The 27156-nt window shown below is 41.9% G+C and overlaps 1 protein-coding gene across 1 annotated transcript in view; it reads right to left on the bottom strand.

Moving 5' to 3' along the window:
• Positions 1-27156, bottom strand: part of LOC106608615 (adhesion G protein-coupled receptor A3) — a 67794-nt gene that overhangs the window by 26518 nt on the left and 14120 nt on the right. Inside the window, exon 2 of the mRNA XM_014206657.2 lies at positions 25561-25632. Coding sequence (XP_014062132.2) covers positions 25561-25632 — 72 coding nt within the window. The remainder of the gene's footprint in view (positions 1-25560; positions 25633-27156) is intronic.

Here is a 27156-nt window from a genome sequence, read left to right as displayed (position 1 = left end):
CGAATACGAGCTGAATACTTTATTCAGTAAAAAAGATGAAGCAGAGGTGATACAAAAATCAGGTGAAAAGGCAGGAAAACTGTTTGCCAGTCAATTGAAATCTAGAGAAACAGATCTGCAAATAGGTGGAATCAGAAATAAGACAGGCAAGTTGATTATACTTCAGACGGTGCTTTAGATATGCAGAAAGCAGAGGCATTCTTTCAGAATTTGAACCTTCCTAAACTAACAGAGGAAAACAGGAACTGGCTGGACCACCCCATTACTTTGGAGGAATTGACCAAAAAAAGACAAGCACCAGTGGTAAAACTCCAGGGTTGGATGGGATACCCAGTGATTTCTATAAAAGGTTTGCAGAGAAGCTTAGCTCAGTAATATTGAAAACATTTAACACATCGATTGAGTTCCCACCTACGCACCACCCTAATTTTATTTGTTTATTTTATTTCACCTTTATTTAACCAGGTAGGCCGGTTGAGAACAAGTTCTCATTTACAATTGCGACCTGGCCAAGATAAAGCAAAGCAGTTCGACACAAACAACAACACAGAGTTACACATGGAATAAACAAGCGTACAGTCAATAACACAATAGGAAAAAAAGAAAGTACTGAGAAAGGGAAAAGATCCCCATGAGTGTGGGAGCTACCGTCCAATTTCTTTGATAAATTGTCATGGAAAATTGTTTACAAAACTTCTGGCTATGGAGGGTGAATCATATCATCAAGAAAATCATAAATCCAGACCAGGTGGGATTTGTGAAAAGCAGAACTTCATCTGACAAGTCATCTGGAAGGCAAAAGATTTGGATACTTTAGTGGCAGCCTTATCCTAGACACAGAGAAAGCCTTTGATCGGGTGGGCTGGGACTACCTGCATTATACTCTAAATACATTTGGATTTGGACAGGGCTTTCAGAATATTATTAAACAAACAGTTGATGTCGGAAGTTTACATACACTTAGGTTGGAGACATTAAAACTTCTGATAGGCTAATTGACATCATTTGAGTCAATTGGAGGTGTGCCTCTTTGCTTGACATCATGGGAAAATCAAAAGGAATCAGTCAAGACCTCAGAAAAAAAATGTAGACCTCCACAAGTCTGGTTCATCCTTGGGAGCAATTTCCAAACGCCTGAAGGTACCACGTTCATCTGTACAAACAATAGTACGCTAGTATAAACACCATGGGACCACGCAGCTGTCATACCAGTCAGGCAGGAGACGCGTTCTGTCTCCTAGAGATGAATATACTTTGGTGTGAAAAGTGCAAATCAATCCCAGAACAACAGCAAAGGACCTTGTGAAGATGCTGGAGGAAACAGGTACAAAAGTATCTATATCCACAGTAAAACGAGTCCTATATCGACATAACCTGAAAGGCCGCACAGCAAGGAAGAAGCCACTGCTCCAAAACCGCCATAAAAAAGCCAGACTACGGTTTGCAACTGCACATGGGGACAAAGATCATACCTTTTGGAGAAATGTCCTCTGGTCTGATGAAACAATAATATAACTATTTGCCCATAATGACCATCATTATGTTTGGAGGATAAAGGGGGAGGCTTGCAAGTCAAAGAACACCATCCCAACCGTGAAGCACGGGGGTGGCAGCATCATGTTGTGGGGGTGCTTTGCTGCAGGAGGGACTGGAACACTTCACAAAATAGATGGCATCATGAGGCAGGAAAATTATGTGGATATATTGAAGCAACATCTCAAGACATCAGTCAGGAAGTGGACGATGACCCCAAGCATACTTCCAAAGTTGTGGCAAAATGGCTTAAGGACAACAAAGTCAAGGTATTGGAGTGGCCATCACAAAGCCCTGACCTCAATCCTACAGAAAGTTTGTGGGCAGAACTGAAAACACATGTGCGAGCAAAAAGGCCTACAAACCTGACTCAGTTACTCCAGCTCTGTCAGGAGGAATGGGCCAAAATTCACCCAACTTATTGAGGGAAGCTTGTGGAAGGCTACCCGAAACGTTTTATCCAAGTTAAACAATTTAAAGGCAATGCTACCAAATACTAATTGAGTGTATGTAAACTTCTGACCCACTGGGAATATAATGAAATAAATAAACCTGAAATTAAATCATTCTCTACTATTATTCTGACATTTCACATTCTTAAAATAAAGTGGTGATCCTAACTGATCTAAGACAGGGAATTTTTACTCAGATTAAATGTCAGGAATTGTGAAAAACTGAGTTTAAATGTATTTGGCTAAGGCATATGTAAACTTCCGACTTCTTCTGTATGTACAACGAGGTCATCCCGAGTGACAAAGTGGTCTAGGGCACAGCATCGCATCCTGGTTCGAATCCAGGCTCTGTTGGTCGCCAGGTGTACGGTGTTTCCTCTGACACATTGGTGCAGCTGGCTTCCAGGTTAAGCGGGCATTGTGTCAAGAAGCAGTGCGGCTTGTCTGGGTTGTGTTTCGGAGGATGCACGGTTCTCGACCTTCGCCTCTCCTGCGTTCTATACGGGAGTCGCAGCGATGAGACAAGACTAACTACCAAATGGAATCCACACAATTACGGAGAAAAAGGGGTAAAATAAATAAATAACATCATTTAGTCACTAACGGACTATGATCATCTCCATTTTTAGTAGGACAAGGCACGAAACAAGGTGACTGTCTCTCACCTCTCCTATTTATTATAGCATTAAAACCATTTGCCCAAAGCCATTAGGCTGCATCCGTCAATCAAAGGGGTTAATATAGGAGGTAGAGAGAATAAACTACTGCTTTATGCAGACTGGAAGTTTCAATGGGTCCCTAAATCTTGAGGTACCTGGGGATCGCTTGAAATCCTGGTCTAGAGAACATGACTTCATAAAACCTTGACCCACTACTGAACAAAATTCAACTCCAGTTTAAGAGCTGGGATAAGCTACAAATCTCATTATGGGGTAGGATACAGATTATAAAGATAGTCATAGCTCCTAAACTGAATTATGTCATCAGCATGTTACCACTGTTCATACCTGTCTATACCTTTAAATCCATAGACAAAATGAGTACTAAGTTTGGATGGGCCGGTAAAAGGGCCAGGATGAATCTAGCGAGACCACAGGCAACGACTGAGGAGGGAGGATTAAAGTTCCCTAACACGTAACTGTATCAAAAAGACTTTGTAGCTGCCCAAATAGGTGCTCTCTTTACTGAAAACTCTAATAGGCCAATCTAGATGGACATGGAATGAAATACCCCATTCGGAGCATCACATTATTTGAGTCAATAAAAGGTGGGACTGCAGAATCCAATAATGTCCAATACAATAATATATGGAGTCAGAGTCATAAGAGAGAGAAACCTTCACCTTTCCTGACAAGCTCTGCTTCGTTATGGAACAACCCTAAATTGAAAATAGGGGGACACGTGGTCTTCTGGAAAGATTGGAATAGAAAGGTGATAAAGAACATTGGTTGTCTATATTAAGAATACTTGTTTACTTCTTTTGAATAACTAAGGTCCAAGTATAATTTACAGAAACAAGACTTTTGGAGATATCTCCAGTTTAGACATTGTATGCTTAATAAGGTAGGACAGAATAACAACAAATTCCCTGTAAATTCTGATAGAAGTCTTAAGATAGCAATCCTTTGCTAATTACCACATACCGCACGGTTTCTATATAGCCACCTTATAGGTGGATTTAATGGAACTTGTAAGGCCCTAAACATTTGGAGCGAAGGAATGGAATATAGTAGTACAACAGATGCGCCGTCCTATGAGAGATGCCCGGTCCAAGCTGATTACATTTAAAGTGTTCAGTAGGATTTATAGGACTCCTCTGAGGTTGAACAGAATAGGTTTGATTGAATCCAGTCTACGCTGGAGATGTCAGTCAAGTACAGGTGACATAATCCAAATGTTCTGTAACTGTCCAAGCTTGCATACTTTTTGGCAGAATGTAATGGAAAAGATTACCTGCAAATCCTGCTTTGCTATTACTGAATATCACTAAAGATATTGATAGACTGAGAAGCTCATGTTTAAACTGGCAAAAAGTTGCTCTAACCACAACCAAAAGAGTCATATTGAGACACTGGAGGGAAAAGGACCCTCCCTCATTTAACGAATGGTACAAAGCCTTGGCAGAAACAGCTTCATATGAAAGGTTGATTTATAAAACGATTGATACACTCGATGTTTTCTGACATCTGGGGACAAAAAAAGAAGCAGCAGCTCCAGTGAGCACACGATCACCAAGATTGGACAACTGAGGAGTGGAAAAACATTGTCTGGAACAGCGAGTTCAGTTTACTTGGGTTGCCTGGTCAGTCCCCATACCTCAACCCAATAGACCACCTTCGGGATGAGATGGAACAGGCTGTTCGCAGCACGAATGTACTGCCGTCCAATCTGCAGCAACTGCATGATACCATCCCGTCTGCGCAGACCAACATCCCTGTTGAACGTTTCAGACACATTGTAGAATTCCACGGAGAATTCGGGCTGTTCTGGAAGCAGAGGGGGGTCCGACCCGGTACTAGATGGGTGTACCAAATAAAAACTGGCCGGTGATTGTATAAGAGCTTTGTACAGTGCATTCGGAAAGTATTCAGACCCTTTGACTTTTTCCACATTTTGTTAGGTTACAGCCTTATTCTAAAATGAATTAAATTAATGTTTTTCCTCATCAATCTACACACAATAAACCATAATGACAAAGCAAAAAACAGGTTTTTAGAAAACAAATAAAAAATAAAAACTCAAATATCACATTTTACAGAAGTCCTCAGACCCTTTACTCACTACTTGGTTGAAGCACCTTTGGCAGCGATTACAGCCTTGAGTCTTCTTGAATACGACGCTACAAGCTTAGCACACCTGTATTTGGGGAGTTTCTCCCATTCTTCTCTGCAGATCCTCTCAAGCTCTGTTAGGTTAGATGGGGAGCGTCGCTGCACAGCTATTTTCTGGTCTCTCCAGAGATGTTCAATCGGGTTCAAGTTCGGCCTCTGGCTGGGCCACTCACGGACATTAAGAGATTTGTCCCGAAGCCACCCTTGCGTTGTCTTGGCTGTGTGCTTAGGGTTGTTGTCCTGTTGGAAGGTGAACCTTCGCCCCCCAGTCTGAGGTTCTGAGCGCTCTGGAACAGATTTTCATCAAGGATCTCTCTGTACTTTGCTTCGTTCATCTTTCCCTCGATGCTGACTAGTCTTCCAGTCTCTGCCACTGAAAAACATCCCCACAGCATGATGCTGCTGCCACCACCATGCTTCACCGTCGGGATGGTGCCTGGTTTCCTCCAGACGTGACCCTTGGCATTCAGGCCGAAGAGTTCAATCTTGGTTTCATCAGACCGGGGAATCTTGTTTCTCATGGTCTGAGTCCTTTAGGTGCCTTTTGGCAAACTCCAAGCGGGCTGTCATGTGCCTTTACCGAGGAGTGGCTTCCGTCTGGCGACTCTACCATAAAAGGCCTGATTGATGGAGTGCTGCAGAGATGGTTGTTCTTCTGGAAGGTTCTCCCATCTCCACAAAGGAATTCTAGAGCTATGTCAGAGTGACCATTGGGTTCTTGGTCACCTCCCTGACCAAGGCCCTACTCCCCCGATTGCTCAGTTTTGCAGGGTGGCCAGCTCTAGGAAGAATCTTGGTGGTTCCAAACTTCTTCCATTTAAGAATGATGGAGGCCACTGTGTTCTTGGGGACCTTCAATGCTGCAGAAATGTTTTAGCACCCTTCCCCAGATCTGTGCCTTGACACAATCCTGTCTCAGAGTTCTACGGGCAATTCCTTCCACCTCATTGCTTGGTTTTTGCTCTGACATGCACTGTCAACTGTGGGACTTTATATAGACAGGTGTGTGCCTTTCCAAATCATGTCCAATCATTTGAATTTACCACAGGTGGACTCCAATCAAGTTGTAAAAAACATTTCAAGGATGACGAATGTAAACAGGATGTACCTGAGCTCAATTTCGAGTCTCGTTAGCAAAGGGTCTGAATACTTACTTTTTATTTTTAATACATTTGCAAAAATGTTTAAAAAAAACGTTTTTGCTTTGTGGTTATGGGGTATGGTGTGTAGATTGAGGAGGAAAAACATGAATTTAATCAATTTCAGGATAAGGCTGTAATGTAACAAAATGTGGAGAACCTCAAGGGGTCTGAATACTTTCCGAATGCACTGTACATTCAGAGACAACATAAGGTCAAAGAGTAAGGCCTATACCCAAGAGCCAGTTTTGAGCAACAATTTTAGCAGAATGTATGACTGTCCTTAAACTGAAATCCCACTGGCGCTTACTCACCCCATTGACCCCTGGTGCTATGGTACTTGTATTGTACTTCTTTATAGACAGTATAACTGCAATGGCCAACAATTCCCCCATATCCCATGGGACTCTCACCCACTCAGACACCTGTGGCAGGGGCACTAGACTCCCCCCCCCCCCCAAAAAAATATCTATCAAGCCTCCTCGGCCCAGTCACTGACAGCCGTGGGTCTCCAGGGGCCCCACACACAAAGGCTCCCCGCCACGATTAGTCCTGGACTGAGTTCGAGGCAGCACGGTCACAGATACCTGCTAGCACCTAGCGCTCACCTGCGCCACCACTGCCGAGTCACTCATTACGGTCTGTGTTTTTAAAGACCTCGCAGGTCGCCACCTGTGCCCCCATACAAAGGCCGCTGGGTAACTGACTGGGCTGTTTGATGTTCAGGCGCTGTCATCTGGCTGGAGGGGGATTGGGAGGGCTACACATGGATCACAGGAGCCTAGCTATTGCTTTTGATGAGCATTGGCAAAATTGGCTTTCCTGTAGAGGGGTGTTGAAAGACAAATGGAAAAGGGGTAAGGCCGAAAAAAAAGAATGAGCTTCAAAATTTGATGAATTGGTGCCTCTATGGCAATTCAAAAAGGCTGATTGAGAGCCTTTTTACTAAATAATGTGTTTGATTTATATGATTGTGTATTGCTTTTAGTGTCTTGATGTGCATATTGATGTGTATAATGTATTATTGTGTGTAGTGTGTATTGATGTGTATATAGGGCATCTGTGAAAGAGACCTTGGTCTCAGTATGACTCCCTGTCAAAAAAAAAGGTTAAAAAAATGTAATAAATGCGAGGCACAAATGGATCACCTTGGACCACCTGTAAGAGGCCAGAAAAAGAGACAGGATCTTTGTACTTGCTTACTGTTCCGGAGGGTACCTTTACCCTACTAATAATTTCTCCCCAGTCAATTCTGTTCTCCCCTCTAAATACCTTCCAAAAGTTTCACTTTGAAATGCTGCTGTTGCCTTCGTCAACACTTAGCTGTGGTCTTTACCCCAACTGTTTGATGTTGGTGACCATAGTAAATCAACAGAGGGGCAAAATATCCGAAGTTATGGAATAGCAGATTAACCACAGTTCAGACTCTGGGGGAGGGTGTTCAACAAGGCAACATTTTGGCTCACATTTATCCATGCCTTGATCAGGCTTGATGATGCCAAGGTGGGGCCGGTGCCAGCCAAATGACCGGTGTCAAACATCAGTGGGGGCAGCCCACAGTTTAGCACCAAAGCCAATCCCAATCTACTGATCCTTCCATTTCCTCAAAGAGTAGTGCTGGAATGCTGTCAAAGGGTGAAACAGTGCACCAATTTTTCTGAACTCGTTTCAAACTCAAATTCAGAATTTTCTGTGATTCTAATTCCTAATGTTCGTTCTGTGGTTTTTTCTCAAAATGACAGCTTGACGTGATCAGTTCTGTGGCGTCTTAGACGGGGGGACGGGGGAAACAATGGTCTGTTTGGTGGATTACGTTAAGCGAGTCACTGAAAGGTTATGTTTCTGATCTGTTTTTGTCAGTTGTTTACGAAGCTGGTTGACCTACATCTTCTACTGATTGACTGTCAAGTCGTCACGGACATGACTAAGATTAAAATTGAGGGGTGGCATCCATGTATTGGAAAAAAATAATCGTACAACTTCAACACTATCACCTTTGTCACTGCACTCCACTGGCAGAATTATCAGTAAAAGTGCAGAATATTAAACCATTTTACATTTCCTTTATAGAGAAGCAGAATAACTTGTGGGGCGAGTCAGGTAGCGGTGGAGGTAGACCGCGTGCAACCTATCCCAACTCGCCCTCAGGTACCAAAACTGCCAACCACAAACTACCTGGCACATTTCAAACTCCCTTTGCAAGAACACGCTAGATCTGCTTGCCATGCTAAAATGGAAATTACTGGATAATGGAATCTGAATTAATTTACCTCAGAGTACTTTAGGGGATTCCGGAATTATCCTTGTGCTCTGACTAGATCGAACCTGAGATTCTGTAGAAGCCTCTGCAGCCATTTTGGAAAGATGTAGAATCACAGCCAAATGCACTGTTCAATATAAGAGCACAGCAGCTACTGACAAACATAAGCTTGTCATTTGGATGGTAGGAAAATATTAAGTCTCTTCAATTTTCATCTGCCACAAGTAATATTAAAGCCAGATTGTTTCTTTGGCAGGTTTCTAACAAGTATACTCTACCAAATCTGCCACAAAGTTTCTTTTCAAGGTGAAAATTGATGATACGATCACGAGAAATTGCTGATGTTAAAAAAGGCTGTCTGCTGAAACAAAACAGTACACAAGATCACATTCATTCTCAACGTCGAGAGTTCTCACTCCACCTGAGTCCAGTTAAGTGAGGAAAAAACAGAAATCTCCCACCCCATACTTTTTTTTATACTTGTTTAACTTGAGTGTATCTTTATCTTATGCAATGTTGATAACCTACAGTTACACAATCTTCACAGGTTTCTTACATGCATAAAAGACTAGCATTCCTCATATACTGTCATTGTCCATAGCAATGGTTCCTTTTGAAACTCAAAACCTCTCCAGTCCTTCCAAATAACAAGGGATTATCTCTGCTTCATTTATAATAATAACCATTCCCTCTGTCTTGACTCCGTGTCAGCTTTGGGAGAGAATTACTGTGCGACAGGGCTTGGGTTCATATTACTGTATAGGAGGGTGACCATGAGAGTTGATTATTGACTTCAGGAAGCAGAGGACGGGACATGCCCCAATCCACATCAGCGGGACTGCAGTAGAGATGGGGCTGTTGCGGCCATAACATTATGTCAGACGGTTATTGTTATGCAAAAGATTGCTGGTCTCATGGTAATTGACTGTTAATTAACATAAACAGGTTTAGCATCTCCAGGACTCCACACATACAAGCCGCTGATGAGCCCCTTTGGAACATCCACATTAAAAACTGTCTAATAAAATAATTGAACATAAACCATCACAATGAATCTATTATTTATTTTAGTCAGGTCTAAAACATAACGAGATGAAAAAAATATATTTCAGAACAGAATATGAGTTGGCCTACTGTATGTTATCAGGCTATGCATCATGCCATAGGCTTGTTCATTTTTTTAATTTAACCTTTATTTAACTAGGCAAGTCAGTTAAGAACAAATTCTTACTTACAATGATGGCCTAGGAACAGTGGGTTAACTGCCTTGTTCAGGGGCAGAACAACAGATTTTTACCTTGTCAGCTCGGGGATTCGATCTAGCAACCTTTCGGTTACTGGTACAACGCTCCAACCACTAGGCTACCTGCCGCCCCAGTTAGCTGATAAGATATGCCATTATTTGATATAATTTTATAGTAAGAAGAATATACTTGAGCTTAGCTGAATGAAATGGAATGGATATTTTTCCCATTACAGAGAGAGTTTGCCTATGAAGTGGCTATGTTGAGCGAAAACATTGTCAATTGAAACAGGTCCTAAATGCTAGATTAAACATTACTGGGCAACTTTAGTTGTGAATGATAGAAACCTTATTAGAAAACATATATGGGCTGCATGGGGGGACTATTGATGATTTGAGAAAGTAGCATAAAAAGCTTGCGCTCTGTTCCAAATTAAATCTGTTTGGGAACATCACAATGAAACATATTTCACTAAACGGTTGACAGCCTGTCTGCTCGCTCAAGAAAGGAATAAAGGAGAGAGGAGGAGGACATGCATGTTGATTAGAGGTTGACCGATTAATCGGAATGGCCGATTAATTAGGGCCGAATTCAAGATTTCATAACAATCGGTAATCTGCATTTTTGGACGCCGATTACGACCGATTATATTGCAATCCACGAGGAGACTGCGTGGCAGGCTGACTACCTGTTACGTGAGTGCAGGCAGCAAGGAGCCATGGTAAGTTGCTAGCTAGCGTTAAACCTTATAAAAAAAACAATCAATCTTAACATAATCACTAGTTAACTACACATAATTGATGATATTACTAGTTTAACTAGCTTGTCCTACGTTGTATATAATCAATGCGGTGCCTGAAATTGTGTCACTTCTCTTGCGTTCAGTGTAAGCAGAGTCAGGGTATATGCAGCAGTTTGGGTCGCCTGGCTCGTTGTGAACTGTGTGAAGACCATTTCTTCCTAACAAAGACCGTAATTCATTTGCCAGAATTTTACATAATTATGACATAACATTGAAGGTTGTGCAATGTAACAGCAATATTTAGACTTAGGGATGCCACCCATTCGATTAAATACGGAACGGTTCCATATTTCACTGAAAGAATAAACGTTTTGTTTTCTAAATTATAGTTTCCGGATTTGACCATATTAATGACCTAAGGCTCGTATTTCTGTGTGTTTATTACACTATAATTGAGTTTATGATTTGATAGAGCAGTCTGACTGAGCGGTGGTAGGCAGCAGCAGGCTCGTAAGCATTCAGTCCTGCATTTGCCAACAGCTCTTAGCAATGCTTGAAGCACAGAGCTGTTTATTACTTCAAGCCTATCAACTCCTGAGATTAGGCTGGCAATACTAAAATGCCTAAAGAACATCCAATAGTCAAAGGTCTATGAAATACAAAGGTATAGAAAGAAATAGTCCTATAATAACCTCAACCTAAAACTTCTTAACTGGGAATATTAACACTCATGTTAAAAGGAACCACCAGCTTTCATATGTTCTCATGTTCTGACTAAGGAACTTAAACTTTAGCTTTTTTACATAGCACATATCGCACTTGTACTTTCTTCTCCAACACTGTGTTTAGCATTATTTAAACCAAATGTAACGTTTCATTATTAATTTGAGACTAAATGGATTTTATTTATGTATTATATTAAGTTAAAGTGTTCATTGTTCATTCAGTATTGTTGTAATTGTCATTTATTAAAAAAAAATATATATATAAAATCGGCATCGGCTTTTTTTGGCCCTCCAATAATCGGTATCGGCGTTGAAAAATCATAATCGGTCGACCTCTAATGTTAATGAGATATTCTGTATAGCTGAAGGTAATGTGTCACCCTATTAATTATGAAAATAGTTTTAAAAATCCCTATCACAAGGTTATTCAAAATCAAATTCACTAATTGTAGGCTAACTGTAAGCAGCCCTGTACAATCAATGAACCAACAACATAACCTAGGGGCTATATGTTCTCCGACTCATGGATAGACATTTTGGAGCGTAGCATAAGGTAATCAGTCCATCCAACATGCATAATAATACAGTCCACCCTCAAAGGCGATTACTAGAATTTGTTAAATTTTGGAGTATAGGATAGTCCAATTATGTACCATAGACATCTTAAATCAGTTTTGTTTCATGTTTTTCTGCCATGTGTAATATGTGGTAGGCTATGTATTGTAGAGAGGCACAATCATTATTTTCATTCAGTTATTTTTTATGCATACACTGTAATATGTGTATGGGAGTTATGAATGAATTATCACCTTAGAAAGCGCTGTCCATTTAGTTGTATTAGGCTTTGAAACAACATCCACAACGACCATGTTTTACACTGTTTCAACCTGCTGTTGAACTTTTCTTCAAATTGATCATCACAGTGAGGTGAGTTTTGAAAGTATTATAGGCCTATTGTTTTGATAAGTGTTTGATGTGATTTTCTATTGTATTTGCATTGATGTCAGAGTGGTTAGATGGACAATAGAGCACTGAGTACCAGGCCATTAGCAAATTGGGTACTACCAAAGCATGTCCTGAGTGCATAAAAGGAGATTACAATGACTCAGTCACTTGAAATTGTACTGCAGTCATGACTCATGACTGCTGGTGTGGCGCTAATAGTCACCGCAACAGCCCTAAGTAGAGAGAGTCACGAGTTGTAAGTTCCTCGGCATCCACGTCGAGGACTTGTTGTGGACTAACACCACCCCTTGTTAAGAGGGCGCAACAGCATCTCTACTTCCTAAGAAATTCTGCCTGCGGCCCCAGGTCCTGTCCAAATACTGCCACTGCACTATAGAGAGCGTCCTGACCGGTTGCATCATGGCCTGGTACGGGAATTGCTCCATCCACGACCACAAGGTCTTTCAGCGGGTGGCGAAGACAGGCCAGTGTATCACTGGAACCGTGCTCTCACCCATCCAGGACATCAACTAAAAACGGTGCCCGTGAAAGGCACGCAGCACCATCAAAGTCCCCACGCACCCCATCCACAGGTTTTTCTCTAGCTTACCGTTGGGCAGACCAGATCGGAGCATAAGGTCTGATAGAAACGCTCTCTGAGCCAGTTGGTATCTACAAGCCATCAGACTGCTGAACACTTGAACTGGACTGACCACCTGCTCTGATTCTCCACACCTTAGCACACACCCACACAGACATACACACAGTGTGCAAAACATTAAGAAAACCTGCTCTTTCCATGACAGACTGACCAGGTGAACGCTATGATCCATTATTGATGTCACCTGTTAAATCCACTTCAATCAGTGTAGATAAGGTATTCCCAAACTGGAGTAATTGACGTAACCCGCCGTCGGGGTACGCTGTTGTGCGTATCCCGCCGTCGGGGGAACAGCAAATATTTATTTTATTTTAAAAAATTCAAAATGTTCTTCACATTTCCAAACAGTACATTTATATTTTCCAGCGGGGCTATACATTTGTGTGAGGTTTTTTTCCTCGACTGAGTAGGCTCGTTTCACTGCCAAAAATGAAATTAAACCATCTAGTGTTCAGCGAAATAACAACCAATGTCAAATACAGGTAGCCTAGTCAAATAATTAACATCCAATCACATTAACCGTTACTCTCTCGTGGGAAACCTTCACTCTTGCGCAGACATTTAGAAACGAAACATGACAATTCGAAAAACGAAGCCACGGGAGTTTGAGTGAGAATAAAGACAACTTGAGTAGCAACAGATACCATTAATAAGAACGGGCTAGAAGCATCTTATATGGTGAGCTACCGAGTGGCTAGGACAGGCAAGCGCCATACTATTGTGGAGGACTTAATACTTCCTGCTGCCGCGGATATGGCTGGGACAATGCTGGAGGAAAAGGCCAAAACAACTAACCAGACAATATCTTCATCAAACAACACTGTTTCACGACACATCAGTGACATGGCAGGAGATGTTTTGAAACAATTACTGCTTCACATACAAGCCAGTGAATTATATGCGTTACAGCTGGATGAGTCAGATGTGGCGGGCCTGGCACAGCTTCTGGTATATGTCCGTTACGTTTATGGGAGGTCAATTAAGGAAGATATCCTCTTCTGCAAACCACTGGAAACAAGGACAACATGAGAGGATGTTTCTTAAAGTGCTGGATAGCTTTGTGACATCAAATGGACTTTGGTGGTCAAGATGTGTTGGTATCTGTACTGATGGCGCAAAAGCCATGACAGGGAGACATAGTGGAGTGGTAACACGCATGCAAGCAGTTGCTCCCGACGCCACTTTGGTACACTGCAGCATCCACCATGAGGCTCTTGCTGCCAAAGGAATGCCTGACAGCTTGAAAGACGTTTTGGACACTACAGTGAAAATGGTTAACTTTGTTAAAGCAAGGCCCCTGAACTCTCGTGTATTTTCTGCATTATGCAATGATATGGGCAGCAACCATGTAACGCTTTGAGAGATGAGCTTAAAGTTTTCTTTACTGAAAATAATTATCACTTGTCTGACCGCTTGCATGATGACGAGTTTCTCACACGACTGGCCTATCTGAGTGATGTTTTTTCTCGCCTGAATAATCTGAATTTGGGATTACAGGGACTCTCTGCAACTATATTCAATGTGCGGGACAAAATTGAGGCTATGATTAAGATGTTGGAGCTCTTTTCTGTCTGCATTAACAAGGACAACACACAGGTCTTTCCATCATTGTATGATTTCTGTGTGTAAATGAACTCAAGCTTACAGACAATGTCAAATGTGATATAGCAAAGCACCTGAGTGAGATGGGTGCGCAATTACGCAGGTACTTTCCCGAAATGGATGACACAAACAACTGGATTCGTTATTCTTTTCATGCCCTGCCTCCAGTCCACTTAATGATATCTGAACAAGAGAGCCTCATCGAAATTGCAACAAGCGGTTCTGTGAAAATTGAATTTAAAATCAGAAGCCACTGCCAGATTTCTGGATTTGGCTGCGCTCAGAGTATCCTGCCTTGGCAAATCGCGCTGTTAAGACACTGATGCCCTTTGCAACCACATACCTATGTGAGAGTGGATTCTCGGCCCTCACAAGCATGAAAACTAAATACAGGCACAGACTGTGTGTGGTAAATGATTTAAGACTGAGACTCTCTCCAATACAACCCAACATTGCAGAGTTATGTGCATCCTTTCAAGCACACCCTTCTCATTAACCTGTGGTGAGTTATTCACAATTTTTAATGAACAAATAAGGTTTTATATGTAAGATGGCTAAATAAAGAGCAAAATTATTGATTATTATTTGTGCCCTGGTCGTATATGAGCTCTTTGTCACTTCCCAGGAACCGGGTTGTGACAAAAACTCACACTCATTCTTATGTTTAATAAATGTATCGTATAGTGTGTGTGTGTGTGGCAGGCTTACAATGATGGCAAAAAACTACATTTGAGTGCGTGCTGATCCTGGTGCTAGAGGAGGTAGGCAGCTGGAGGTTGAATGTTTGAAGGGGTACGGAACTATAAAACGTTTGGGACCCACTGGTGTAGATGAATGGGAGGAGACAGGTTAAAGAAATATTTTTAAGCCTCAAGACAACTGAGACAAGGATTGTGTATGTGTGCCATTCAGGGGTGGATTGGCAAGACAAAAGATGTAAGCGCCTTTGAACATATGGTAGTAGGTGCCAGGTGTTGAACTGCAACTCTTCTGGGTTTTTCACACTCAACATTTTCCCGTGTGTATCAAGAATGGTCCAAATCCCAAAGGACATCCAGCCAATGGCAGGCCAGTGGTCGAAAACAGGTAATTGATTGATAGAAGATAAAGGAGGCTGACACGAATTGTGCAGAGCAACAGTTAGTCAACTGACACTCCAGTACAACTTTGGTGCCCAAAGACCCCAAAAATAATGCACAACTCATTGTAGCTTGACATGAATGGGGTATGGCAGCCGACGACCTTACAGAGTTCCACATCTTTCAGCAAAAAAACAAGAAACTGCATTTGCAGCAGACTAAGGAACGAAAACACCGGAAACACTGAAGAATGTGAAAAACATTTCCTGGTCTGTTGAATCCTGGTTCCTGCTGTTTCACGCTGATGGGAGGACTAGGGTACGGAGAAAACCACATGCATCCATCACGCCGCGTGTCAACATTGCAGACAGATGGTGGTGGTGTGATGGTGTGGGGTGGGTTCTCACACATTGGGCCCCTTGATAAAAGTGGCGCAACGTTTGAATGCCACAGGATATCTGAACATTGTCAATCAGGTGCATCTCTTCATGACAGCAGTTTATCCATCTGCAAATAGATTTTTTTCAGCAGGATAGCACACCATGCCACATGGCTAAGATTGGCCAGGTATGGTTCCACGAACATGACAGTGAATAAATCTTACTGCAGTTGCCTGCCCAGTCACCAGATCTCAATACAATTGAGCATCTGTGGGATGAGATGGAACAAGCTATTTGGAGTAGAGATCCACTACCAGCCAACTTGACACAACTGTGGGAAGCATTGGAGTCAACATGGGACGACGTATACCATGCATATCCCGTACATAAGACTAATACAACTTGAAACTTGTTATCTTATGCAATGTTGATAACCTACAGTTACACAATCTTCACAGGTTTCTTACATGCATAAAAGACTAGCATTCCTCATATACTGTCATTGTCCATAGTAATGGTTCCTTTTGAAACTCAAAACCTCTCCAGTCCTTCCAAATAACAAGGGATTATCCCTGCTTCATTTGTAATAATAACCATTCCCTCTGTCTTGACTCCGTGTCAGCTTTGGGAGAGAATTACTGTGCGACAGCAACTAGCTTGGGTTCATATGGTGATCATGCGGACTCAGTGGACCTCATCTCATGCCAGGGAACCTTTGGCCCTCACAAAACACTGTTGTTGCCACAGTACCCTGCAATTTCACGGCCATGGCTGAAGAGGGCTAATCAGTTCCCCCCCCCTGCCTGCCACACAACCAGCTGAAATCCCAAAACGCACCAATGCACACAGACAGACCGAAGCAGAGGAGAAACCCCCTTTTTGAAGGCTGTGGTCTGAGAAAGGAGGGAGGGTGCGGAGTAAGGTGGGCGGGCGGGGGGGGCGACCAAGCGCATCACTGCATACAAACAGACCAGGGCACGGAATTATTTTTTGTAGTCGGAGAAGAGAGGGAAGGAGGGAGAGGGGATGAAGAGGGAGGGAGCTGGAAGGCAGAAAAGCGGGGATGCTTCAGCATGAGGCCGGGCTGGCATTGTGTGTGAATCCCTCTGCCGACACCTCTAGCCTTGGCTTGGCTTCATTAGAATGACAAAGCAAAGAGCTTCACTGGATGGGTGGGGGGGGGGGGTGAGCACAATGGGAGCTGCTTTCTAAGGTAAATGTGCCACTGGCTACACGGTTCTTTCACACAGAGAATGAACTCGCCAGCCACAGCGACTGGCCGTATACTATGCATTAAGACGAAGTAAAGAGCACTAAAAGACTTCCTCGGCGTTGGAGGATCAAAGACTCTTACACTTAGCGTCAGAAAAAGCCCCCGGTTTATCTTACGGCCTTCCACTCTGAAATTCTAGCATCTGACCCACTTATAAAAACCAGGAGGGAAGCTCTCCCCCAAACCCATAAACAATTTGGAAGCGGATGTCTTATTAATACGGAAAGGGAGTCAGGTGAGATCAGGCATGTGGCTAGTCCAAGCATAACTCAAAGAACCACGGAGTATGACGTGCACTCATTGCAGTGCAGTGATATTCTGAAGCAGATCTATGCCTAGGTAAAACTCTAGGTACATTCTAGGTAAAACTCTCAAACTTTAAATCACTGTGACCCAACATTAGGGGACCCGTTAGTTCTACCCAACCTTCAACCGCTTGGCTATGGTTTCTGAACCAATACCAGATGACTGACTGCAGCCAAAAAAGGTTTCAAGTACCTCCCACGGGCAGATTCCTGACCCTTTTAACAAGACCTGGAAAGATTGGATGGAAAATATGCCCTTAAAATTCCCCATCGATGCAGTCATCTGTTACTGTAGCCTTGGGTAAAAGCTATTAATGGTCCGGTTATTTTATCTGCATGAAGCCATTCCAAAGCGATAAATCACCAGAGGTCCACAACACACGAGCCGAGAGCACTTCCTCGGAATCTCGGGGGAAACACGGGCGGCGAGATTCCAAACTCCAAAGACAGACGCTTTGCGCTGTGGCAGGAACGATGAAATTCGGCAGGCTCACGCCATCGTTCCGAAGCACACTCAATATTGACAGAGCACACCGCCTCAATAAATGTCTTTGCTGCCCATTGACAGGGAGGCAGAGAAAGTAGAGCAGGCCTACTCTCCCCTCTCTGCATTGCTCCTCTCTAGCCTTCACTCTTACTTTCTGACTCATCTTTCTTTTGCTCTCCTAACTCTCACTGTAGCTCAAAGCAATAGGTATACTTTCAACTAAGCTAAATTCTACTTCACTAGCAGGTATAAGAATAGCTCACGGAATCATTTTTACTCCCATTAGAATCCCTAGATATTCTTCTGACTTCTGAAAAGAAACACTAAGAAATTCCTGGTGTGTGGAACAAGCTCGGATTGGATTCTGTATCATAGCTGCAATATAGAACAAGGACCAAGTCTATAATAAATAAAGCACTTGCGTCTAACATAGCACATCCACAAGCTTTACTTACGCAATAAGGCCACGAGGGGGTGTGGTATATTGCCAATATACCACGGCTAAGGGCTGTTCTTATCACACGACGCAACGCGGAGTGCCTGGACACAGCCCTTAGCGGTGGTATATTGGTCATATACCACAAACCCCAGAGGTGACATTGCTATTATAAACTGGTTACAAACATAATTAGAACAGTACAAATAAATGTTTTGTCTTACCCGTGGTTTTAAACCGGGTGGTTCGAGCCCTGAATGCTGATTGGCTGACAGCCGTGGTATATCAGACCGTATAACAGGGATATGACAAAACAATTATACTGCTGTAATTACTTTGGTAACCAGTTTATTACAGCAATAAGGCACCTCGGGGGTTTGTGATATATGGCCAATATACCAGGGCTAAGGGCTGTATCTAGGCACTCCACGTTGCATTGTGCTAAGAACAGCCCTTAGATGTGGTGCTGTGCCTTGCAAAAGTATTCATCCCCCTTGGCGTTTTTCCTATTTTGTTGCATTACAAACCTGTAATTTAAATAGATTTTTATTTGGATTTCATGTAATGAAAATACACAAAATAGTCCAAATTGGTGAAGTGAAAAAAATAACTTATCACATGATCTCAGTATATATCTCTCTGGTCACCCCCAAAGCCAATTCCTCCTTTGGCCGTCTCTCTTTCCAGTTCTCTGCTGCCAATGACTGGAACGAACTACAAAAATCTCTGAAACTGGAAACACTTATCTCCCTCACTAGCTTTAAGCACCAGCTGTCAGAGCAGCTCACAGATCACTGCACCTGTACATAGCCCATCTATAATTTAGCCCAAACAACTACCTCTTCCCCTACTGTATTTATTTATTTTATTTTGCTCCTTTGCACCCCATTATCTCTATTTCTACTTTGCACTTTCTTCTACTACAAATCTACCATTCCAGTGTTTTACTTGCTATATTGTGTTTACTTTGCCACCATGGACTTTTTTTTGCCTTTGCCTCCCTTATCTCACCTCATTTGCTCACATTGTATATAGACTTATTTTTCTACTGTATTATTGACTGTATATTTGTTTTACTCCATGTGTAACTCTGTGTTGTTGTGTTGTATGTTGTCGAACTGCTTTGCTTTATCTTGGCCAGGTCGCAATTGTAAATGAGAACTTGTTCTCAACTTGCCTACCTGGTTAAATAAAGGTGAAATAAAATAAATAAATAAAAAGTATACATACACCTGTTCTGAAAAGCCCCAGAGTCTGCAACACAACTAAGCAAGGGGCACCACCAAGCAAGCGGCACCATGAAGACCAAGGAGCTCTCCAAACAGGTCAGGGACAAAGTTGTGGAGAAGTACAGTTCAGGGTTGGGTTATAAAAAAAATATATGAAACTTTGAACATCCCACGGAGCACCATTAAATCCGTTATTAAAAAATGGAAAGAATATGGCACCACAAACCTGCCAAGAGAGGGCCGCCCACCAAAACTCACGGACCAGGCAAGGAGGGCATTAATCAGAGAGGCAACAGAGACCAAAGATAACCCTGAAGGAGCTGCAAAGCTCCACAGCAGTTAGAGTATCTGTCCATAGGACCACTTTAAGCCGTACACTCCACAGAGCTGGGTTTTACGGAAGAGTGGCCAGAAAAAAGCCATGGGATTGAGGTTCCCCTTCCAGCAGGACAATGACCCTGAGAATGCTGCTAAAGCAACACTTGAGTGGTTTAACCTCTTGGGGCTAGGTGGGACGCTAGCGTGCCACCCGTGGTGCACTCCATCAACAGCAGGTGCATTTCAAGAGCGGCAAATTTGAATCCAAATAAATGTCAAAATTCAAATTTTTCAAAAATACAACTATGTTACACCATTTGAAAGATAAACATCTCCTTAATCTAACCACGTTTTACGATTTCAAAAAGGTTTTACGGCGAAAGCATAAATTTAGAGTATGTTAGGACAGTACATTTACAAGAGTTGTGTGTAATGTTTTGTCAAGTCAAAGACAGGGTCACCAAAACCATAAAACCAGCTAAAATGATACACTAACCTTTTACAATCTCCATCAGATGACACTCCTAGGACATTATGTTAGACAATGCATGCATTTTTAGTTCTATCAAGTTCATATTTATATACAAAAACAGCGTTTTACTATGGCATTGATGTTGAGGAAATCGTTTCCCTCCAATAACCGGCAGTCAAGTCAGCGTCACAAATTAAATAATTAAAATTAGAAAACATTGGTAAAATATTATATTGTCATTTAAAGAATTATAGATTTACATCTTTTGAACGCAATCAACTTGCCAGATTTAAAAATAACCTTACTGGGAAATCACACTTTGCAATAATCTGAGCACTGTGCCCAGAAAAATACGGCGTTGCGATACAGACTAGACGTCATGTTGGGGAGATCTAAAATCGAAAATACTATGTAAATAATCCATTACCTTTGATTCTCTTCATCAGATGTCACTTCCAGGTATCACAGGTCCATAACGAATGTAGTTTTGTTCAAAAAAGCTCATCATTTATGTCCAAAAATCTCCGTCTCGTTAGCACATGATGTAAGCCAGCCGGACTTCTCGTCATGAACGAGGGGAAAAAATATATTTCCGTTCGTTCAAACATGTCAAACGTTGTATAGCATAAATCATTAGGGCCTTTTTTAACCAGAACATGAATAATATTCAAGGTGGACGAATGCATAGCCTTTTATAACGTATTGGAACGAGGGTACCCAACATGAAGTAGCGCGCCAGGTGTCTAATGGGACATCACCGTTCCATGGCTCTTGTTCGGTCAGATCTCCCTCCAGAAGACTCAAAACACTTTGTAAAGGCTGGTGACATCTAGTGGAAGCAATAGGAAGTGCCAAAATATTCCTAAACCCCTGTGTTTTTCAATGGGATAGGTTTAAACTCAATACAACACATCAGGTATCCACTTCCTGTCAGAAAATGTCTCAGGGTTTTGCCTGCCAAATGAGTTCTGTTATACTCACAGACACCATTCAAACAGTTTTGGAAACTTTAGAGTGTTTTCTATCCATATATAATAAGTATATGCATATTCTAGTTACTGGGTAGGATTAGTAACCAGATTAAATCGGGTACATTTTTTTTTATCCAGACGTGCAAATGCTGCCCCCTAGACCCAACAGGTTAAGGGGACACATTTAAATGTCTTGGAATGGCCTAGTAAAGCCCAGACCTCAATCCAATTGAGAATCTGTGGTATGACTTAAATATTGCTGTACACCAGCTAACCCATCCAACTTGAAGGAGCTGGAAAAGTTTAGCCTTGAAGAATGGGCAAAAATCCCAGTGGCTAGATGTGCCAAGCTTTTAGAGACATACTCCAAGAGACTTGCAGCTGTAATTGCTGCAAAAGATGGCTCTACAAAGTATTGACTTTTGGAAGGTGAATAGTTATACAGGCTCAAGTTTTCAGTTTTTTTGGTCTTATTTCTTGTTTGTGTCACAAGAAAAAATATTTGGCATCTTCAAAGTGGTAGGCATGTTGTGTAAATCAAATGATACAAACCCCCCAAAAATCCATTTTAATTCCAGGTTGTAAGGCAGCAAAATAGGAAAAATGCCCCAAGGGGGGTGAATATTTTCGCATTTGGCCATACACCACACCCCCTCACGCGTTATTTTTATTTGAATTTATTTTATTTTAACTAGGTAAGTCAGTTAAGAACAAATTGTTATTTACAATGACGGCCTACCAAAAGGCAAAAGGCCTCCTGCGGGGACGGGGGCAGGGATTAAAAATAGAAATGTTTAATATAAATATAGGACAAAACACGCATCACGACAAAAGAGACAACACTACATAAAGAGAGACTTAAGACAACAACATAGCAAGGCAGCACACATGACAACACAACATGGTAGCAACACAACATGGTAACAACACAACATGGTAGCAACACAACATGGTAGCAGGACAAAACATCGTACAAACATTATTGGGCACAGACAACAGCACAAAGGGCAAGGTAGAGACAACAATACATCACGCAAAGCAGCCACAACTGTCAGTAAGAGTGTCCACGATTGAGTCTTTAAGAGATTAAGTTAAAACTGTCCAGTTATTGTGTTTGTTGCAGTTCGTTCCAGTCGCTAGCTGCAGCGAACTGAAAAGATGAGGGACCTCGGCACCCAGGGATGCGTGTTCTTCGGGATCTTTAACAGAATGTGACTGGCAGAACGGGTGTTGTATGTGGAGGATGAGGGCTGCAGTAGATATCTCAGATAGGGGGGAGTGAGGCCTAAGAGGGTTTTATAAATAAGCATCAACCAGTGGGTCTTGCGACGGGTAGACAGAGAAGACCAGTTTACAGAGTGCAGTGATGTGTCCTATAAGGAGCATTGGTTAGAAATCTGGTGGCAGAATGGTAAAGAACATCTAGCCGCTCGAAAGTACCCTTACCTGCCGATCTATAAATTCTTTCTCTGTAATCTTGCATGGTCATCTGAATCAAGGTTAGTTTGGCAGCTGGGGTGAAAGCTGAGCGATTATGATAGAGGAAACCAAGTCTAGATTTAACTTTAGCCTGCAGCTTTGATATGTGCTGAGAGAAGGACAGTGTACCGTCCTGACATACTCCCAAGTACTTGTATGAGGTGACTACCTCAAGCTCTAAACCCTCAGAGGTAGTAAATCACACCTGTGGGGAGAGGGGCATTCATTCTTCTTACCATTCTTCTTGTTTTGGAGGTGTTCAGAACAAGGTTAAGGGTAGAAAAAGCTTGTTGGACACTAAGAAAGCTTTGTTGTAGAGCATTTAACACAAAATCTGGGGAGGGGCCAGCTGAGTGTAAGACTGTATAATCTGCATATAAATGGATGAGAGAGCTTCCTACTGCCTGAGCTGTTGTTGATGTAAATTGAGAAGAGTGTGGGGCCTAGGATTGAGCCTTGGGGTACTGCCTTGGTGACAACAGATTTTCGGACGTTATACACTGCACTCTTTGAGAGAGGTAGTTAGCAAACCAAGCCAAAGACCCCTCAGAGACACCAATATTCCTTAGCCGGCCCACAAGAATGGAATGGTCAACCGTATCAAAAGTTTGGCAAAGTCAATAAAAATAGCAGCACATTTCTTAGAATCAAGGGCAATGGTGACATCATTGAGGAACTTTAAGGTTGCAATGACACATCCATAACCTGAGCGGAAACCAGATTGCATACCAGAGAGAATACTATAGACATCAATAAAGCTAGTCAGTTGATTATTGACAAGTTTTTCCAACACTTTTGATAAACAGGCAAAATAGAAATAGGCCTATAACAATTAGGATCAGCTTGATCTCCCCCTTTAAATATAGGACAAACCGTGGCTGCCTTCCAAGCAATGGAAACCTCCCCAGAAAGGAGAGACATGTTAAAAAGGTCAGAGATGATAGGGGCAGCAACCTTAAAGAAGAAAGGGTCTAAACAATCTGACCTAGATGTTTTTTTGTGGTAAAGTTTCGGGAACTCCTTTAACCTGTTAGGGCTAGGGGGCAGCATTTGCACGTCTGGATAAAAAAAATGTACCCGATTTAATCTGGTTACTAATCCTACCCAGTAACTAGAATATGCATATACTTATTATATATGGATAGAAAACACTCTAAAGTTTCTAAAACTGTTTGAATGGTGTCTGTGAGTATAACAGAACTCATTTGGCAGGCAAAACCCTGAGACATTTTCTGACAGGAAGTGGATACCTGATGTGTTGTATTGACTTTAAACCTATCCCATTGAAAAACACAGGGGCTGAGGAATATTTTGGCACTTCCTATTGCTTCCACTAGATGTCACCAGCCTTTACAAAGTGTTTTGAGTCTTCTGGAGGGAGATCTGACCGAACAAGAGCCATGGAACGATGATGTCCCATTAGACACCTGGCGCGCGAGTTCATGTTGGGTACCCTCGTTCCAATACGTTATAAAAGAGTATGCATTCGTCCACCTTGAATATTATTCATGTTCTGGTTAAAAAGGCCCTAATGATTTATGCTATACAACGTTTGACATGTTTGAACGAACGGAAATATATTTTTTCCCCTCGTTCATGACGAGAAGTCCGGCTGGCTTAGATCATGTGCTAACAAGACGGAGATTTTTGGACATAAATGATGAGCTTTTTTGAACAAAACTACATTCGTTATGGACCTGTGATACCTGGAAGTGACATCTGATGAAGAGAATCAAAGGTAATGGATTATTTACATAGTATTTTCGATTTTAGATCTCCCCAACATGACGTCTAGTCTGTATCGCAACGCCGTATTTTTCTGGGCGCAGTGCTCAGATTATTGCAAAGTGTGATTTCCCAGTAAGGTTATTTTTAAATCTGGCAAGTTGATTGCGTTCAAGAGATGTAAATCTATAATTCTTTAAATGACAATATAATATTTTACCAATGTTTTCTAATTTTAATTATTTAATTTGTGACGCTGACTTGACTGCCGGTTATTGGAGGGAAACGATTTCCTCAACATCAATGCCATAGTAAAACGCTGTTTTTGGATATAAATATGAACTTGATAGAACTAAAAATGCATGCATTGTCTAACATAATGTCCTAGGAGTGTCATCTGATGGAGATTGTAAAAGGTTAGTGCATCATTTTAGCTGGTTTTATGGTTTTGGTGACCCTGTCTTTGACTTGACAAAACATTACACACAACTCTTGTAAATGTACTGTCCTAACATACTCTAAATTTATGCTTTCGCCGTAAAACCTTTTTGAAATCGTAAAACGTGGTTAGATTAAGGAGATGTTTATCTTTCAAAGGGTGTAAAATAGTTGTATGTTTGAAAAATTTGAATTTTGACATTTATTTGGATTCAAATTTGCCGCTCTTGAAATGCACCTGCTGTTGATGGAGTGCACCACGGGTGGCACGCTAGCGTCCCACCTAGCCCATAGAGGTTAAGACTCACTGAAAAGAAGCCGGCACATTCCGGAAGTACTGTCCTACTAAGAGCATCCCATAGTCCGACAATAGTTAACCCTGGAGGCCATACCTATTTTTAACCCTCTCTAGTGCCATCCCTCCAGTCCTCAACTACTGACTGGTATTATTAACCTAGGCTAAGTGCTGGATGCCTCCTGGTTTTGTGTGACCTGGATGTTCTGTTGGCATGAAGCCAACGTGCATTTCATAAGGCCCCTGATTCTTCTAAATCCACTGGATTGTCATGTAGGATTTCTGTATTGACTGGTTGTCAGTTGCATTAGATGTGCAGTGAATGTGTGTCTCGTCAAAGAGCACGTGGAGAGCAAAACATGATTCTTGATATTGATTGGCACACAGACGTGATATTCCTTTTTTGTTGTTGTGGCCACATTTTAAATGCATATACGGGGAAACGGGGATGAAAGGCATAAATGACACTCATTGTTGATTCTGTCATGGTCAGAGCTTGTGGGAAACATGAGAATATTATGAAAAATAATAAGACTCACAATCTTTCCAAAGTAGACAGCCCGATGAAGGATCCATTCCTCAATTCCTGAATTTTGTTGTTGCTTAAAATCCTGTGAAGAAAAAAATGAGATGTATCAACCACTAAGTGTGTCTACATCAATAAGACACCACAAAAGACAACATTTTAACTACAAATGTACAGCAGCTTTCAGCAGTAAGTAGTATTAGTAGAATTTCAACTAAACTGCATTTCACATACTAAAACTAGCTCATTACCCAACCAGGAGTCTACTATGGACATGTTTAATTCCATCAACACTGAAAGAAAGCCAAGCTCTAGTAATCCCATCCCATTGTCTCTCAACCCTCCATTCATGGAATGTTCTCTAGCGCCAGGAAGAGGGGAAAACAACTTTCTTCTGCCCACCATGTACTTCCATGATGCTAAATTGGTAGCATGTGTCTCTACAGTGTACCATTCATCCAGGTAGGCGAGATGCGATAACGTCTGTTGCATACTTTCCGTCAACCCTCTTCCGCTTTGATGTTTAAAGGTATAATAATCGGATCCAAAAATGTGGTGACTCACTTTGAGATTGTTTCCAGAGTGCTACATGAAGTCATTTGATGTAACGTTATAGGCTTGATCGTAGACACCGGCAGTTCAGGTGTTTGGTCTCAAACTTCAATAATGATAGATTCGTTGGCAACCATGTATTATTGTTTCATAGGGGCTAGATCCACAAGTCCCTGGTATTGCTGAATCTAGGTTCAGACTAGTTCAGGTCAGGGCAACAACGACTCAATGAAAGTTATTTGTCTGAGATAAATCGGATCTCTACATAGTAAGATGCATCACATCCTTAATGAATTACCTCAAGAATCTATTCAATCAGATAAAATAGCAAGTGTTGTACTTTTTGACCCCTTATGAAATTGAGAAAAGCCCTCAGAAGACGCTATGAGGTAATCGACATTGTGAGTGCCAAATTTTGGGAGCTCAGGCAACTGAGCTCCACTCAAAAAGCAGTCCACAATTTGATAACACCTCCATCATTCAACAGATCTATTCAGATCAGATTGTGCCTCAACTTATAAATGTACCAAAAAAGTATCTTCATTCAACGGAGGAAAACGGGAGAGGCCTCGCAGAAAACATGTTGTTGAAATTCGAGTTTCAAATGTCAAGACTAGTGCAATCACATGACCAAAGCTTTAATTATTATTCTTTTTTTATTGGGGGCTTCAGCCAAAAGTATCAAACATCGGCAGAGAAAATGTCCCGTGTTAGAAGAGCATACATTTGAAGTGTTAGATATCGCATAATATAAGCAAAGAGCTGGCTAATTTTAACCCCAAAGTACAAATTCTTGCCCTTTTTTCAAATCTCTACTCACCCTGTGCTAGACACCTCAATTCGCACCCTCTCCCCCCGAAGGCTTAGTAATTGAATAGTGATGTTTACTCCTGTGGGAAGACCCAACTGGCTTGTGTTGTGGTCATTCTGTTTTTTGACTTTCGGGAGGGGATGTGGTAGGTCACACACAACCAGTACCGACAACCCCCAGCCAGATTGGAGTCATTACGGGTGTTGAGGGCTAGCTTTATTACAGGGTTGGCTGGTGAAGACTATC

The sequence above is a fragment of the Salmo salar genome, chromosome ssa07 (assembly GCF_905237065.1).
Source record: "Salmo salar chromosome ssa07, Ssal_v3.1, whole genome shotgun sequence".
Lineage (NCBI taxonomy): Eukaryota > Metazoa > Chordata > Actinopteri > Salmoniformes > Salmonidae > Salmo > Salmo salar.
The sequence above is the reverse complement of the archived record's forward strand: the minus strand, read 5'-3'. Positions and strand labels throughout refer to the sequence as shown.